At 42.1% G+C, this 17,162-nt stretch overlaps 2 protein-coding genes across 6 annotated transcripts in view; both read left to right on the forward strand.

Annotated features, from left to right (window-relative positions):
• Window positions 1–1,416: 1,416 nt before the first annotated feature.
• CPB2 (carboxypeptidase B2) lies at window positions 1,417–14,503 on the forward strand. Of its 2 annotated transcripts, none has more exons than XM_048295746.1 (11): window positions 1,417–1,526; window positions 4,852–4,927; window positions 6,820–6,944; window positions 7,037–7,145; window positions 7,673–7,774; window positions 8,311–8,415; window positions 10,947–11,063; window positions 11,515–11,605; window positions 12,773–12,975; window positions 14,005–14,089; window positions 14,213–14,503. In XM_048295746.1, the coding sequence occupies exons 1-11, from the start codon at window positions 1,456–1,458 to the stop codon at window positions 14,395–14,397; spliced, it is 1,269 nt and encodes a 422-aa protein (XP_048151703.1). In that variant the 5' UTR covers window positions 1,417–1,455; the 3' UTR covers window positions 14,398–14,503. The 2 variants fall into 2 exon arrangements, with proteins under 2 accessions (XP_048151703.1, XP_048151702.1); XM_048295745.1 differs by lacking the exon at window positions 1,417–1,526 and adding an exon at window positions 3,979–4,073.
• A 1,388-nt stretch (window positions 14,504–15,891) lies between these two features.
• Window positions 15,892–17,162, forward strand: part of ZC3H13 (zinc finger CCCH-type containing 13) — a 46,446-nt gene continuing 45,175 nt past the window's right edge. For 2 of the 4 annotated variants that reach the window (XM_048295315.1, XM_048295317.1), the window contains exon 1: window positions 15,893–15,987. The gene's annotated coding sequence lies outside the window, so the exon portion shown is untranslated. Of the gene's footprint in view, window positions 15,988–17,162 lie in introns of all 4 variants that reach the window. The other 2 variants (XM_048295316.1, XM_048295318.1) reach the window with 2 other exon arrangements.

Genomic DNA, 17,162 nt, shown 5'->3' on the forward strand with positions numbered 1-17,162 from the left:
CTGGTTTAAAAATCAACCCACTGCCCTTGCTGGGAATGGCCTCTGTACCTTACCAGAACTTCTTATTTGTTTGAACATCCAGAAAAGATAAAATAAGAACTACAAAATCTAGGTAAGGCATCAGTGGTTTCACTTCCCATGAGCCTTTCCTTGCCTTTCCTTTTGGTGTGTGGTTTGTGCTCAACTCCAGTGTGGGGACTTCCAGTGTTGGTGTATTTTCACAGAGACGTTAACCCCAGCATACTCATTGGGGAGCAAGATTCACCTCTGCTGACTTCAGTCATCTAAAACTCAGCTGTCTGGCTTCTTAAGACAGGGCTCCCCTTCTGAAACAATTAAAACAAAAAAAACCCCAGGGCTGTGTTTGACTTCCAAAGGCCTGACTGCCTGCTTAGCTGGAGAATTGGCTCTGATGCAGACATCTCCAGAGCTGTTCTAGGGGATGTTCATGGATGCAATCTAGTCTGCATTACTTAACCTTAGCTCCAGGGCTCATTCCCAGGCATTTTTCACTCAGGGGTGAAAAACCTAGTAACATGTAGAGCATCAAATAATTTAGTTCCCCCATTCACACCCAGGTCTTGGCTCCCTGATGTCTCCATTACATATGTATTGATTCACTGCTCAGTCCTCTTCCGGAATGAATTCCCTCTAGAAGAGGACTTAAACCAGGATAATAAGCTGTGTCTTAGTCAAGTTTTGATTTGCTGTTCAAGCACAGAACATAGATGGAGATCATCTATTCTGGACATGCCAAATTCACACAGCTTTTCAGCATGGCCCATATGGATAACTGTGGATAGAGATATGGGAAGCAAATCTTGGAGGCAGGCAAAAATTCATAATAATGAGATGAAGAATCACATGCACCTTTTCTTGAAAAGCTAACCCAGTATGACATAAGGAAAATGCATGGATGTCAAAACACCAAAAAAACATATGTCTCACTTGCTCCTTGTTTTCTCTGCTAGCAAATGCCAGGAAAAGAAGCTTTCCTGCTCAGAATTTTTCTGTTTGGACTTAGCCTCATTCCCACTGCTCTGAACCAGATTCATGCTTGGCTGTGATGTCTTATAAGAGAGCTGGATGTACATCACACTGCTGGACCTCCACAAATATTAGAGGATCACAAAAGCTTTGTGCTTGGTGTTCTTTCTTTTGTCTGTGGTTTGTAGCGGCAGTAGAATAACACAAAGGCTGAAATGAAAAAGTGATTTGTCAATATGAAAATGTCCAAAATGTATTTTATTGTCTCATACATGGACGATATCAATATGAGCAGCACCTCCCCAGGGAGCTCTGTCATATTGACTTAGCCACCAGGAGCTTGGGGTTGAAGTGAGAGGCAGTATTAAATTTTAACTACTCTTTAAATAACATTTTAAAAATCAATAATGAGGGTCCTGAACCCTCGGCTTTCCTATTACATTTGGTTTTGTTGTGGATGCCACGAAGATGAAGTTTTACCTGCTCTTTTTTACCCTTTTTATCTTGGTTCAAGAGAAGCATGTCTTCACTATTCCAAGGTAAATATCTACTGATGCTACTGGGCTTTTAGTGTGTGGTGCGTGGGACAGGGAAAGTATTGATGCAAAATAATTCTGAGTTGCATGAGAAAACATTTGTCAAAGGCTGACGTATATTTATTGCCCTTGTAATTGGGTACGTGGTTCAATTTAACATAAAGATGGTGGGGAAAATGAAATTATTTTAAGTCTTCTTTGCATCCATAAATCCTACATTTTTAATCATATTAAGACTACTCTTTTTGGTCTAAGTGCAAATCAATTCTGTTCATTCAGTACTTTTGAATGCCAATAAAGGGCATTTTGAAACTTAATGGGAAGAAATAATTTGCTTCATTTGCCTTAAAACAAGATCTTAAATGAATTACTTCTTGAGGTAGAAAGAGAAACCATTTCAGAAAGTGCTAACAATCTGTTTTCCTTCCAAAGCAGATTTTATGATGGTTTTCCAGGCATAAATCATTTTTGAATAACCATTTGGTATTTGCACATTGTTTCAGAAGCAGCTTTATTGTTACCTATCGATAAACTTCAGAAATGCCCTGAAACCAAATGCTTTCTTAAAATATGAGAACATATGTCAGAGATGAAGACAGGCAAAGTGCTTTTATTTTCTGCATCTACAACTCATTTAAAAACCTGAAATACTTTAATAAGTAGAACTAAAAGGGTAAGTTCCTCATGTAGTGATTTTAAGCAAGGCTGAGCAACCTAGGATTAACTACAACCTGCTCCCAGAACTAAAATACCTACACAAAATGTGAATTATTTCTCATAGCTCTTCTGTGATTTTGCACCACTCTGCAGACTTATGAGAGGTGAACACCACTGAGTTCATGCCTTAAAAAAAGGGTATTTCCTCTCCCTTTGTGTTGCAATCATATTTTATTGTGGGTTGCTATGGAGGTGGGAGGGCTAAAGTAGGGGGAAACAAGCATGGTCTTAGGTGAATTCAGTGAAACAATATTGTTCTGTGCTACTTGAAGGTTTATTTATTTCATGTTTAAATAGAACACGGAGTATCTGACTCTCCAACAAGAATATGGCGTTTCCCACTGGAAAGCAGGAGCCCAACCCTCCCAGCCCAGTTATGAAAATGGCTAAAATAATGAGATTCATCTGACTATACGGAATTTTTACACAGCTCTGCATGGGAACAAGTCCCCTTCACCTTTCTGTACAGATAGTGGGGAAAAATATGTGTATTTAGAAGGCAATTCATTCCAGGTTAGCACACACATTTAAATTAGCTCAGGTTAACCAGACCCCTAAAGTGCCTGTTTCTTTATTATGAAAGTGCCTAGCTCAGACGAAGATATCAAACCAATCTAAAATAAACTGAAATGTATCTTACTCACTTACAGGGTAAGACCTGAGTATTGTAGTGTGGGGATGGCAGCTGGACTTCTATTTACCAAGAAGTAAAAGGGAAAGGAAAAAGAGATCGGAAACAGTGACAGAGCCCAGTAAGACTCTGGCAGAAATTTGGAGGAAGGGAATGAGAAGGATCTTTTCAAGGACAAACTCAAAGAGCAATCAGGGAAGGAGGGTGTGAGAACAGAAAGAAAAGGGTGTGTTTAACATGACCTTGTCCAGCTGTACAGAGTCAGCAGGCAGGGCAAGAAAGCTGGGAGTAGAGCGTTGTTTCTGAGCTTGGTATAAGGGTAATAATTGAAGCTTTTGTCCGGGTGTTTCCTACAAAGAGTAGGGCAGAAGACAGATGAAAGAGGATATAACGCCAAATCAAAGCAAAGCAACTGAGAAGGGCAACAACTACAGTTTTGGCTATTAATACTCACCACACAGAAGTGCAGGGGCAGAATTTTGATCAGCTTATTCAGTGTATTCAGGTCCTATCACAAGAGCTAGAGAGGAATCTAACACTTGCTCAGTACTTACCCCACTCGGATGAAATATTTGTGCGACAAATGGTGGGGTACAAATACACATCAGCTTCCTCATTATGGTGCTCTCAGGCTGTGGGAATCATGCAATTAAATCAGATGCAGCAGGCCTTTTCTTGGCTTCTGTGTAAAAAAACTCCCTCAGCTATGAGAAGACAAATTCATTTACAAAGCAGCCTCAAACACACACCTCGGGGTGCACCTACCTAAAGAAATAGGCAAACTGCCAACCTTGCCTAGCCCTGATTGTTTTTTTGATATTCTGTCAAATGATGGTGGTGGGAAAAATAGGGATGGCATGCTGTTGGTTCTGCATGAAAAACAACAGTGATTGCTTGGAGCCTGGCTAAAAGTAAAGATGAATCACCTGGTTGCCAGATGTTGTCAGGTTTCTGCTTGAAATCAGTCACAGCAACAAGCTGTGACAATCATGTTAGGCTGCTTGAAAACCCTAGTTTTGAGAGCCCTGCCTGTTTTCTTTTCAGGACAGTCTTTGCAGACATGGCTGGCAGGGACTGGCTTTGTGCCTGGTTTTTACAGTGCCACCAGTTCCACGTGATTAGATGGCTGAGAGACACCCCAGCCCAGGAAATGGAAATACGGGTCTGACATTCCCTGGAGTCTCCTTCTTCTACACACACAAGTTGTTTTAATTTTCTATCTAATGCAATTTTTAACTACATGACTTGCAGGACACTGTTGATCAGGGCTCAATGCAGAGTGCTACATTTTTCTTTCCAGAAAGTGAATTTCCCTTCTGTCACCCACAGTGGGGTCAGGCATGGAGTTGCTGGGAAGCACCATGTCATGTACAGCATGTCTGGACCATGGTTTTCGAACAGAAAGGGAATACAAGTTACTGGGCAAAGATGGGGAGGACAGTGGTGAAGACCATCTGAAACAATAGCTGGCAGAAGGACACAAATGAGGAGACCAGAAAAACTTGACTGAAGTAGGAATGCACATCTACAAAACATCATGTTTGGCTTTTGCCAACCTGGGAGGGCTTTTGGCAGACTGGGAGGGCTGATGTCTCTGCTGAATGGTGACTGAGACTGAGAAACTCAGGGGACAGCAGGAGAGACGTCTTCCTGTTCTAGGCTAGTTTTCAACTGGTGCTGCTGCACTGTGGATTAGCTGGAGCTGGTGGCTGTGGTGCAGGTGCCAGCTCCCAGGAGTGATCTCAATGTCCTGCAGTAAATATTGGCTGCCAAATCCCTGCACCACCTCTTTCATGGATTTTACTGATTGGCAGATGCAGAGGCTGGAATTGGATTCAGCATCTTCACTATTGGATCGTCTTTGAGTTCATGGCAGCCAAGTCAGGGAAGATGAGATAGGTCAAGCCTGCTTCTTCACTTTTGCATGAACTGGAGCTGTTCCAAGTACCTGTGCTTTACCTAAATACCCTTGTTTTTCAGGGATGAAGTTCTATGGGCTCTCCCACAAACCGATGAACAAGTTGAAGCTCTTCAGGATTTACTGAACACCACTGAGGTAAACAGATTATTCTGTCTCCCCGAACTCTAGGCCAAATTTTCCCCCCAAGTTCCCTAACACTGCTTCTCCCTCCCAAGAAAGATCCAGCCCATTTCCATTCATTTGTTCTAATACATGAGCTCAGGAAACGCTTGGTTTTCATTTCTCTAATACCTTCTGATTTACATGACGAGACCCCTCCATAATGTTTCAGTGATTAATTATATCAGAGCTCACATTTCTGCAATTGGTTTTGTGTATTAAGGCACTGCAAAACTGGCAAACCACCAACACACAGTAAGTAGAAATATATTTGCTAGGGAACCTCAGCACTTTTGACCAGTGTGATCTTGACCTATACAGCTTGCACACCTTTGAAGATCAGAGCAGGATTTTTGTGGTATTTTTCTAAAAGTAGCATCTAGAAGATGTATTATTATTACTTCTGTGTTTCATTAGATTAAAGGGTTTTTAATTAAATTGAGACACTTGCCCAATCACACCCTCACAGTTTGAAGTCAACACTGCAACAAAAGTGTAGCCATTCCCTCAATCAACATAATTTACAGGATGATTGAGGATATGTTTCATATAACTGAAAGATTTTAAGGGTGTCTATGCCCAGTCTTTCTCTGTCTTTCTTGGCTCCTATTCATTTTATGCCCACCCCAAAATCCTTCTGCTGTCCCTACTAGCATCTTCTAATCATTCCCTTAAGTTCTTAGAAACATTTTGGTAACTTTCCTTGCTCTTTTCCACCTTCACAAGTTAACTCACAAATCCATTTCTTTTTCTGTACCAATATAAACCTACGCTCTTCCATTTTTTTTTTTTTTTTTTTACTACTGTAGTTATTCACTTTCTTGTACAGAGGATCCCAAGAAGTCAGGAAGAAGAACTCCAGCACATTCAGTGCAGAGAGGGCTTGTGGTGGTTTCTTCCAAGTCATTTATGGGAATATGCAAACCAAATATTTTTCATGGGTTATAAACCAGATAATTTGTTTCCATGACTATAAATTGGGCAAGCTATAAGAAGACAACAGAATGGGAATGGAAAGGGGAAGGGAAAAAGGAGGGGGAAGCGAAGACACAAACAGTACCTCCCAGCAAATTTTAATGGTTACCATTTATTGCTCAAACAATATTCCTCATGCAACTGCACCATAAAGGAAAAAAATAAGCCCTATTGTCTGGTGACTTCATGCTGTATGATACCCTAAAAATGCATCCAAGAATTACGTTGACTTTTTTCACACCCTAAATTTATGCCCAATTTACTGCTAACTGTCACCCCTAGATCTTTTTGTACTATTGGTTCTGAAGTTTCAGTCTTTTATTGAATATGTTGGCTTCTGATTTTATTACTGTAAAATATTTAATTTTACCAAGAAGAATCGCATTTTCTTATTTTTCTCCAATTTCTAATTTCTGTATTGCTTCTTCAACTTGACTTATATTCAAACCCCTTCCGGCACTTATTTCCTCCCTGATCAAAGTAATCAGAGAATACAACAACTACAAAAACTGGTCTGATCTTCATTAATTCTCCAAATACCCTCAGGGAATATAACTCTCAGCAGACTTGAAAGCATGTAACATAATAACCAGCTAAATATATCTATTATACTAGAAATACTATCTCAGAAAAGGTTATGTTCTTGCCTTTGTTCTTGATTTATGAATTTATGTGCAGAAGTCATTATAAACATTTCTTAAATACACACATTTCATTTCCAGAAGTAGCTGAATGCTACACATCACAAGGAACATTAAACTGCTTGTTACGAGTGGCCTCTTAAATTGGAAACATATGCTTTGATTATTTTCAAAATGCTTATTAAATGTTAGTAAGAATATTTTTTCTGTCCTCAGTAAAAAAAAATTAAAATGTTTTTTGAAACTTTGTAGGTCATTCTCTGGCAACCTGTTGTGGTTGAAAACATCAAGAAGGACAGAGAAGTCCATTTCTATGTCAGGGCATCCAACATAAATAGCATAAAAGCTCAGTTAAGGCAACTGACCATCCAACACAAGTATGTATTTTTTAATCTGTTGTCATGAATGATTCTGTAAAGTTGTTTGTCATTTATTTAACAGGAGGTTGTGCTCTTCCTTTATTATTCAGAGTCTTGATAGAAGATGTTCAAGGAATTATTGAAAAACAGATTGTCAATGACACAGTCAATGCTCGCGGATCTTCTTCATACTATGAAAACTACCATTCAATGAAAGAAGTAAGCTGTTTTTGTTGTAAACATCTGTAGATGCAAAGAGTGAAATTTGTCTCATGGTTGGGAATGGAGATAAAGGGAGAGAAATTATCAATGGGTAATAATTACCACTGTATTGCTCAACAATTGAGTTCTATTTATTGTAATGCTTCCATAGAGAGAGAAAGAAGCAGCAGACAAAATCTCTCATACATGTATTGCTTCAAACTGTCATTCAAAGGCAGTCAACACAGAAGCAAAATGAAGTTTCAAAACAAACATGTAGATATTTGAAATGTGAAATCAATAATTTAAACAAATAGAACTGAAGAGGAATTTTAGGGCTACACTTGGACTGTGTTGTGACTGTATCTTACTGTTTGTTTTAGGAGAAATTAGAGTCAGGCAAGTAGTAAGTGGGTTGAATTATTAGTTTTTCTTACCCATCAGGTAAAGATTTTGGGAGGTAGAATGAATTTAAGTGTAGACCACTTTCAGGGATTAAGAAAAACAATAGAGAGAAGATCTACCTACTAACTTCACCCTTGCAGATATATCATTGGATGGAGCAAGTAGTGAAAGTCCACTCTGATCTCCTACAGAAAATATATATTGGATCATCCTATGAAAAGCGACCACTTTATGTTCTGAAGGTACAGCTGTGACTTACTGTAAAAACTTTCCAAGTAAGCAAATGATGGGTTTTGCGCAGGACACTTCCTTAAATCTATACCTACATTCCTATTTTTTGTGGTTTTTAGAAGTTTCCTAAGTCATTCTAGTATGATGCATTACCATTGCAAACAAATTTGACCAGATTACGTTCACTTTTCGGGTCACAAGGAAGTTATCACATCTAGGCCATTATCCAAAGGCATGCAATACTGGCACAGTGGATACCTATCTCTGTTGAAGATTAAGCCAATCTAGTTTGTTGCCCTGCATAGCTGAGGACAGGCTCACTTGACCTCAGGTCTTGCTGTTGTCTTGGTGTCTTTGTTAGGACTTTGCAAGCAGCCTGAATGTGGCGCTCTGACTGTATGCAAACAACCAATCCTGGCCCAGAATCAGTCTGATCTCTACCTACAAGACAGATGGTGCTTCTTCCATCTTGGTTACCTTTTTACTTCCACTTTTATGTTGTACCCTTTACAATGGTGACATTTGAATGCAATTTCTCTTTTGTCAGATTTCTAAAAGCAAGGAAAAATCAAAAAATGCCATATGGATTGACTGTGGTATCCACGCTAGAGAATGGATTTCTCCTGCTTTTTGCCTGTGGTTCATAGGGCATGTGAGTACATAATCACATCTGATTACTGTTTTCAAAGCAAAGCAAAAAATCTTGATGCCATTTACCTTCGTCCAGTTGTGTTCTAGGATCCATAAAGCCTTAATCCATTTACTCCCACAACACCAATACATGATATTTGTGTCTACACTGCAAGCATAGCAGTGTGTGTGTGTGTGTGTCAGTAGATAGGGAGAATGTGTAGAAGAGAAACAGAAAGTCATAAGGAGTGAATGCAAAGGAGCTCAAATGTATTATCAAGTATGAAAGAAATTTCAAAGTATGTGCAGGAAATTCAACAGAGACATTTATCATTATGAATGGTCAGGGATAGAGAGGGCATGCCAGAAAAAGCACGTGTTTGGTGATCTACTAGGGCCACGTCCGTACTGCCACGTGGATTCCAGGAGTGGTCTTGGCTCTGAGTCACGCAGCACATGGTGACTTGTGTCCATATTACTGCATCTGGCACTGCCTGGAGCAGATCAGAACACACACAGGGTGAGCTCAAGCTGTCCTACAACCCTTGGCTCTTCCCTACATGCCTTCCTAGAGCAATTGGTATCCCACACTTGCCTGCTCCAGACATGGCATTGCGCCACACCAGCAATCCACTTGCTGTGATGCATCACCTACTCCTGTGTCTGTTGCTACTGCTCCTACTGACTCCATGTTTTTCATTTGTGCTCCTGCTTTTTTTCTGGATCTGCAGAGAATAAAGCCACACAAGCCCCCTTCTTCTGAAGGTACTATGCCTGCTAGTGACACCCTCATGTCAGACCTCCAGAACACGACCAAGAACATCCAGCCATAGTACCAGTTCCTGGAAACTAGAAAATCACTGATGGGATGAGCCTTTTGATTAATCACTGATGGGATGGGCTTAGATTAACCAGCCTTGACATGTGGCTGCAGACAAACAGTCACATCTATTTTTAGTATCTTTAATATCTACACTGCTCAGGAGAGTGAACAAGGTACACCCAAAGATACAACATCCACAGTTTGTACCTGGATTTTAAAATACAATGCCTTGGTCTTTTTGAACTTAAGGCATCTCTGCTCAACTCCTTATGCTGAGCTGCTGGCCCTGTCCCTGGTATGGACCAGGAAAAGGCTTCTAAGGGCTTTCTGGCCCAGTCAGGGTTGCCCATCTTGCTCAGTTAATGTTCTGAGATATTATTTATTATTACTTTTTCACAAAAGCAAAGTTCACAGTAAAAATAAACTAGATGACACTAAGACTTCACAGTCACCAGTACTGTAGTAAGAGAAATAACATAGACAAGTCCTTGAAACATGAATTATGATTTGGGCATGATGGAACTAAATAATGATGACGTTGATAATAATAATTTAAAAATTAATAAATTTATTTATTTCTGTCATCAGTCACAACTATAAAAGCTCAATGCCTAAAAAATTTGAAAGGATATTGCAGGAGTTAAGGACAGATACAGCCAAAGGTACCTTGTGACCCACTGATAATCCCAGCTTTCAAGATTCCACTGGAAAGAAATGCATTTGCCCTTTTCATGCTGCTCCAAACAATTACTAGCTGTGCTGTCATTTTTCCAGTGACATGTCCCTGCAGCATTTTGCACAAGTAACAAGCTGAACATTTAGGTTCTCCATCCCTTTGATCTAATTTACATGGTTTAAATTCAAATTTTGTATCTATATCACTTCATGAAATAACATTTTAAAATCTGACATCAATACACATCTGCACACATGCACTAAAATCATCAGCTCTCCCTAGCAAATCCTAGGCATTCTTTATAATGGGTCCACTTTTTATAATTAAATTTTATCGTTAAGAAAGATTGACATTTCTCATTTAGTCAAAGGAGGTCCATTGCCTGAGGAAAACCAGGAAGGATTTAAAATGAAAGAAGGTGATTTAAGTAAGGCATAAAGAAAAAAAAGATGATTAAGGACTTAAGTCTATTCTAATAGTAACAAACCCACTTATCTAGATTAAAATTTATTTCTTTGTCCTGGACCAACAACGAGGTTACGTATCACTAAAGCCTTCAAAATAAGCTGTGAGGCAAAATTAGCAATGTAGATCTTACTGACTCTTGTCATACAGTTGCATTAAACTCACAATGCAATCAGAATAAATAATGTTATGTAAGGCAGCCATTTGAAATATTACTTGTTATTTTGGGGCTTGCTGTATTTTGGGCAGGAAGGAGGGTTCCTATTACTTATAAAAGGAGCAAAAGCTCAAACCTTCCTATTGATAGGCTTCAGTTCTATCTTATGACCACCCCCTAACACTAAAGGACTGCAGTGTATCTGACTGACCATATCAATTTCTCCCTTTGGCACTCCTAAGCAGAGAGCTACTTTGTTATTTGGCAATTTCCATGATGTGATGAGCCTTATCAGACTCATCAGACTTATCAGGTAGACTGCTCTGAAAATTTCACAATTATTTTACACATGCCACCAGGTACCTTTGTAGGAAGGTAAGAAAATCACAATTACAAATGCTTTTAGTAAGTCTCCTCCCCTGTGCTTTATAGGCAATCCATGTGCGTGAGAGAGATCAGACCATGACAACCCTTCTGGAGCACTTTGATTTCTACATCATGCCTGTGATAAACGTGGATGGCTATGAGTACACATGGAGCCACCCATCTGTATGTAGACCTTTTTTGACAGGTTGTGCAATGTACTGATTTGCTACTTCTGGGAACTATCACTGTGCATGGTTAGAGCATCGTCTTCATCCTGGAACTGCACAGCCCAAACTCTTATTCTGTCCTTGGAATTTCCGCATCTTTGCCCACAGAAAGTTGGATTTGGGCCCCTAAACTCACATACCAGGCCAAACTGTATGTCTTCTGCCCTCCTTCCACAGCCCAAATTCCACTGAAATCAGATGTGATCACTTCTTATCCTACCCAACACTTCATTTTATCATCCAGCCTTGATGGCAAGAAGATTGTGGTTTTAGAATCTTCCTTGGTCTTCACTAGAACATGACTGTAGAGGCACAAGTGAGAAGTCACATTTAACTAACCAGTGAGGTTAGTTGTGGACTTTTTCAGCATTTTTTTCTGAACAAGGCTTGTGTGTCTCTTTCCATAGAATCGTCTGTGGAGGAAAAGCCGCTCCGCGCACGGTAACAGCAAGTGCATTGGTACTGACATGAACAGGAATTTTGATGCACACTGGTGTGGTAGGACATAATTTTCTTCCTACTGTACCCCCGCCTCAATTTTGGCCTTTAAAATTCTTTATTTTGAAAATATTTTCATCTACCATTCCTCAAAGTTAATACAAAGACAAATGCAGCTGAGTATCTGTTATGAGCCAGTGAAAACTTTCCCAGCTTTAGATAATTCTTTTTGGGACTCAGGATTTTTCCTCCCCAGATGATACACCAATAATGTCTTCCCAGTGCAACAGAGCCCCTTGCACCACTCCATGACACACCTGGGGGAGGCTGTTGGTGGGAAGGAGGAAAGAGGGAAGAGATGGCCCTTGCCATGTCACCCAAGGCCTATTGCACTATCCAGCTGAGTAGATGCTCCACTGTGGTGCACAAATCGATCATCTCAGTCATCCTTCCATAATGCCTAGCTGAACAAGATTTTTTGGCCCTTAGTGTTTCATATGAAGACTATATCATATTTAATTACTGCAGGCACTTTAGTACTTGACAAGTTTTTTCAGTCTGCAGAATAGCTGCCTTAAAATGTTACCCTATAGATCAGATCTGACTTCACTCAGCGCTGACACTAAAGTCCTATATGGCTTTCAGTCATTCTAGACCATTGCTAAACCATCCACAGCTGTTTTTGCATTTTTTCCCTTAAACACTAAAGATCCTGACTGCTTCCAGAAAGTTGTTTGGTCTTATTCTGAAGACAGCAGAGTGGTGAATCCTATTTATCTTCTTGATAACTTGTTCCAGTGTCAAGTTAGACCTTAATTTTGATTTGTTTCCTTGGCTTCCCATTGGGACCTTGCTTTCCCACAAGATTAAATAATCATGCAGAATTGCCTTTTTCCTGTAGTACTTCTAGATTTGAAGATGTGATCTCACAATCATGCGATGATTTTAAATGAAGCATATTCATGCTCTCCTCTAAGACTTTTTTATCCAGTCTTTGAATACTTTTTTTCTACACCTTCTCCTTGATTGTTTTTAGGCATATCATAGGTGAGAAATCCTGGTAGGCTCTCAAAGATTTCTACGAGCATGCGAGTTCTTTCCATAGCATGGTGGAGTCCATGATTTCATGTGTATTAGCACCATACTCTGCTCTTTCATTAGATGAACAGAGATGAAGAAGGGAAGAAATAAAGGAGTAAAATTGTGCACTTTTTTTTGTTGTTAAAGGTACAGGAGCATCTCACTATGAATGCCATGAGACATACTGTGGACCCTACCCAGAGTCTGAGCCTGAAGTGAAAGCAGTGGCTCGCTTTGTCAGAGACCACAAAGACACCATTAAAGCCTACATAACCATGCACTCCTACTCCCAGTTGGTGTTGTTTCCATATTCTTACACTATGAACAAAAGCAAAGACCATGAGGAGCTGGTAAGTCTTCCCACCTCCTGCAGTTTCCCACTTATTTCAGAACTACTCACCCAGCTTGGTTAGTCTTGTGATGAGGGAGTCACTGCGCTGTGACAATCAAGATTTAGGAAATGACATTTTTCTTGATGTTCTTAACAACTTTAAAAAGTCTGGGCTCGTCTAGTAGTGTGTTAAGTCAGCAAGCTGCTTCTAAAGACTATGGAAAAATGAAAATATTTATTCCGGATTGATTATACATCAACAGCACCTAATATGTTGCAGCTGCTGCTAAAAGAGCAGAATCCTGCTGTTCTGGACACCTTGAAAAGATATATATGTGCAAATTCCTCATTATGTTGTATGGTTTATACAAACTCTAAAATTAACTGGATGTGTGACTTGAAAACACCCTTCACATACCTAAGCAACGAGGTATTCTGGTGAACAGTTGCTACTTTTATTAAGGCTTTTGCTAGGGATACTTATTTAAATTGGTCTTAATAGTAGGATGGAAAATATATCCTGCATATATAGAATTTTACATTCTTGAGCCACCAAACGACACAGTAAAAACTCTCACTGAAAACAGCAGAGTTCAAAATGGCACAGTTACTCTTTCCCTGTAAAGCAGAAAGAGGTGCACCGAGTCTGGGCATTTTAGTCTTCTTCATGGCTTAATAGTAGGGTTCTCTCAATTAAAATATTTCCCTGCCATATTTGTCAGTATTACTTAAATAAAGAGTGACTTGAATACTGCAGCAGAACAGAAAAAATATGAGACAAATGAGAACAAATGGTTTGACAATGGTTTACTGCCAGTAGTGAGGGTAAGGTCCCATCTATACTTTTTATCTGTCTACAGCAGAAATGCAATCTGTAGCATGGGCATATGCTGAAAACTTTTACCACATTCAGTGAGTTTTCTAGAAACTTTTATATGATTATTTAACTAATGTGAAATCCTGAGCACAGCGTAAGTAAATTCTAACTGTGTACAAATTAACTACTTTCACAAGGCCTTAAAGGTAATAATGTTTTGTTTAATTTCAGGAAAGTCTGGCACAGAAAGCAGCTAAAGCTATAAAGAGGACAACTTGGAAAACTTATAGACCTGGTGCTGGTGCACAAACAATCTGTAAGTATGACTTTACTGCAATGAAAGGCATGTCAGTGTATCCCTGCTGGCATCAGAAGACAGCTTTTGAACAGAAAAAGTTCTGGTTTCAGGCAATTTTTCTGTTTTCCCTTCCTCACACAGATTTAGCTCCTGGAGGGTCCGACGACTGGGCTTACGATCTTGGCATTAAATATTCTTTCACCTTTGAGCTTCGTGACACAGGAACTTACGGATTTTTGCTTCCTTCTCGAGAAATCAAGCCAACTTGCTTAGAAGCACTTTCTGCTGTCAAAGTGATAGCTCAACACGTTCTTCAAAATTTGTGATGTTGAGTATAATTTATTCCAGCATGACTGCACTTAGTTACTTACAAAAATGTAATTAAAAAGCTTCAACCTTTATTAAAATTCTTTCTATATAGGCAAAACCCCAGAATGACTGCATCCCCCTGTATTTGAGAACACATCAGTTTTTTTCAGCCATACTTATATGTATATATCTACAATGGTAGCTCACTGCACCACAAGTACAAAGAGAGAGCACAGTGTAAGGGGAAAATAGCACAGATGTCCCACTAGATGGTGGGATCTCCAGGTGAATGAGTCTCCGACTGACACAGGGCATACTGGGCAGACTACATCCACAGAAGAGATTCCCATATTTAGGTAATTTGCATCATTATAGGATTTCGGTACAAGAAAACAACCCTACTTATCGCATCCACTGTGAAACAGGAAGGGTGGTCACAGCAAGGTGAGGACACGTAAGTGGCCAAACCACCAAGTGGGAGCTGCCCACAGGCTCCTCCACTACAGGCAGCCAAGTCCATTCACCCTCCAGCCAAGTGTTTGCTGCAGCACAACACTAGTCTGAAAACTTTGTAAGACCTTTGTAAGATGACACGACAAGGGACAATGCTTTTAAACCAAAATAGGGCAGGTTTAGATTAAGAAAGAAGGTTGTTTTACAATAAGGGTGGTGTGGCACTGGCACAGGTTGCCCAGAGAGGTGGTGGATGCCCCATCCCGGGAAACATTTATGGACAGGTTGGATGGGGCTCTGAGCAACCTAGTCTAGTTGAAGATCACAGAATAACAGAATCATTGAGGTTGGAAAAGACCTCTGAGATCACTGAGTCCAAGCTACAATCCAACATCACCCTGTCAATTAGACCAGGGCACTGAATGTTATGTACAATATTTCCTTAAACACCTGCAGCTACGGTGATTCCACCACCTCCCTAGCCATCCATCCCAATGTTTAATCCTCCTTTCCGCGAAGAATTTCTTTCTAATGTTCAACTTGAATCTCCCCTAGTGCAGCTTAAGACTATGTCTTCTCGTCCTCTCACTTGTTGCCAGAGAGACGAGACCGCCCCCACCTGGCTAAACCTTCTTTCCGGTGGTTGTAGAGTGGGATAAGGTCACTTCCGAGCACCCTCCAGGCTAAACACCTCCGACTCCCTCCACCACTCCCCATCGAACTGCTGCTCCAGAGCCTCCGCCAGCCACACTGCCACGCCCGTGAGGCGGAGCCGGGCGCCCTCCCCGCCCTCCCCCAAGATGGCGGCGCTGCCGCTTCCGCCCTTCCCGCCGTCGCCCTCCCAACTTCGACGTCACCGCCGTCGTCATCGTCGTCATCATCGGCGGCGGCGCGGGCGGCGCGAGGGCCGCCGGGAAGGGCGCGCGGAGGCGGTGGCGGCGGCGGCGCTCCCACGGCGGCTGTCCCGGCGCGCGGGGCGGGAGCGGCGGGTCCGCGGGGGCGCGCGCCGCTCCGCGCGCTCCTCCCCCTCCTGCCCGCGCCGCTCCGCGCTCAGGCCCGGGAGGACGGACCCCCCCCTCGCCCCCTCCCACCCTCTCCGCCCCGGGCGGCGGCGGAGGAGGCGGCGGGGAGCGGCGCGGCAGCGCAAGGAGCAGGTGAGTGCGGCGGGGCGGCCGCGGGCGCGGAGGGAGGGGCGGGGCGGGCCCCTGCGTCCCCTTCCCCCCCCCCCGGCCCTGGCCCGGGGCCGCCGGGCCTCGGGCGTGCTCGGCCTGCGGGGCGCCGCAGCGGGGAAGGGCCGCGCTCCCGCCCAGCGCGGGGCGCGGCTGGGGCGCACGGGGGCTCCCCGAGGAGGGGCGGGTGAACGCCCGGAGGCGCCATCCCGCCGTGTGCCCGGGGTGCCGTTCCCGTCGGTCCGTGGTCGTGCTGGAGTCTGCTTCCCATATACTCGGATATTGCCTGTTCGTGGGGGTTTTTCGGTTTGTTTTTGGTTTTGTTGGGGTTTTTTTCCCACTTTAGTAGTGCTCTTCTCCCACTTCCTGGCAGTAAAATAGCTTCTGCTTTATGTGCTCAAGAGGGTCTACTAATTTCGCTTGTATAAATTGACTCATCACCATTCCTTCAGGTAGCGGCTACAGCTAACTCTCATCCCTTCCAGAACTTGTAGCCGGGCATGTTGGGTTAGTGTGTTATGGATGGTCTACTTAGGGCCTCGCCTTTGACTTCTCGATGGATTCTCACTCCACCGTTGATTTCTTGTCAACGTTCTGCAAGACTGTTTGAAGATCAGGTGTTTGGTTCTTAGTGGGTTAGCAACCAGGGCTTTGAGGGATCTTGGGCCGGTGATGAAACACTCACGGTTCCTCTGTGCAGACGGGGGTGGACAGACTCAGCCAATGTACCTGAAAACTAAAGAAGTGTAGCTTTATGCGGCTGTGCCCGAGATAATACACCTTGTTTCTCAGCATGTTTGCTGAGAGTGACAGCATGCTAATGTGCTGATCCAGCTCGCAGGCTGGAGGCAATGTGTATCCAACAAGCTGGATACTAAGGCAGAGTGAACTTGGACCCGTCTACGCCAGTCTGCACAGACTGTCCCTTAGTCTGGAGAAACATCTTCTTTGAGCATGAAGACTTTGTTAGACAAGGCATGGAATACTCTGTACTTCCTGATGTGGTACTGGGGCCTGATGTTTTTATTCACTTGTAGAAAGCCAGCCATGATTTTATACTTGTGCAAACATAATTAGCAGTTGCTTATTGCTACTAATGGAGAAGTGTCATATGTTAAATTAGGGGGATAGGTTCAAGTTAGTATGGTGATGGGTTACCA

Source organism: Corvus hawaiiensis, chromosome 2 (genome assembly GCF_020740725.1).
Source record: "Corvus hawaiiensis isolate bCorHaw1 chromosome 2, bCorHaw1.pri.cur, whole genome shotgun sequence".
NCBI lineage: Eukaryota > Metazoa > Chordata > Aves > Passeriformes > Corvidae > Corvus > Corvus hawaiiensis.

Bases quoted from the DNA above. Each gene is read 5' to 3' on its own strand.
- CPB2 (XM_048295745.1), top strand. From the start codon at position 3,994: ATGGCTGAGAGACACCCCAGCCCAGGAAATGGAAATACGGGTCTGACA. The intron at 4,074-4,851 runs GTTGTTTTAATT...CTTGTTTTTCAG, and splicing joins TCCTTCTTCTACACACACAA to GGATGAAGTTCTATGGGCTC. The intron at 11,064-11,514 runs GTATGTAGACCT...CTCTTTCCATAG, and splicing joins ACACATGGAGCCACCCATCT to AATCGTCTGTGGAGGAAAAG.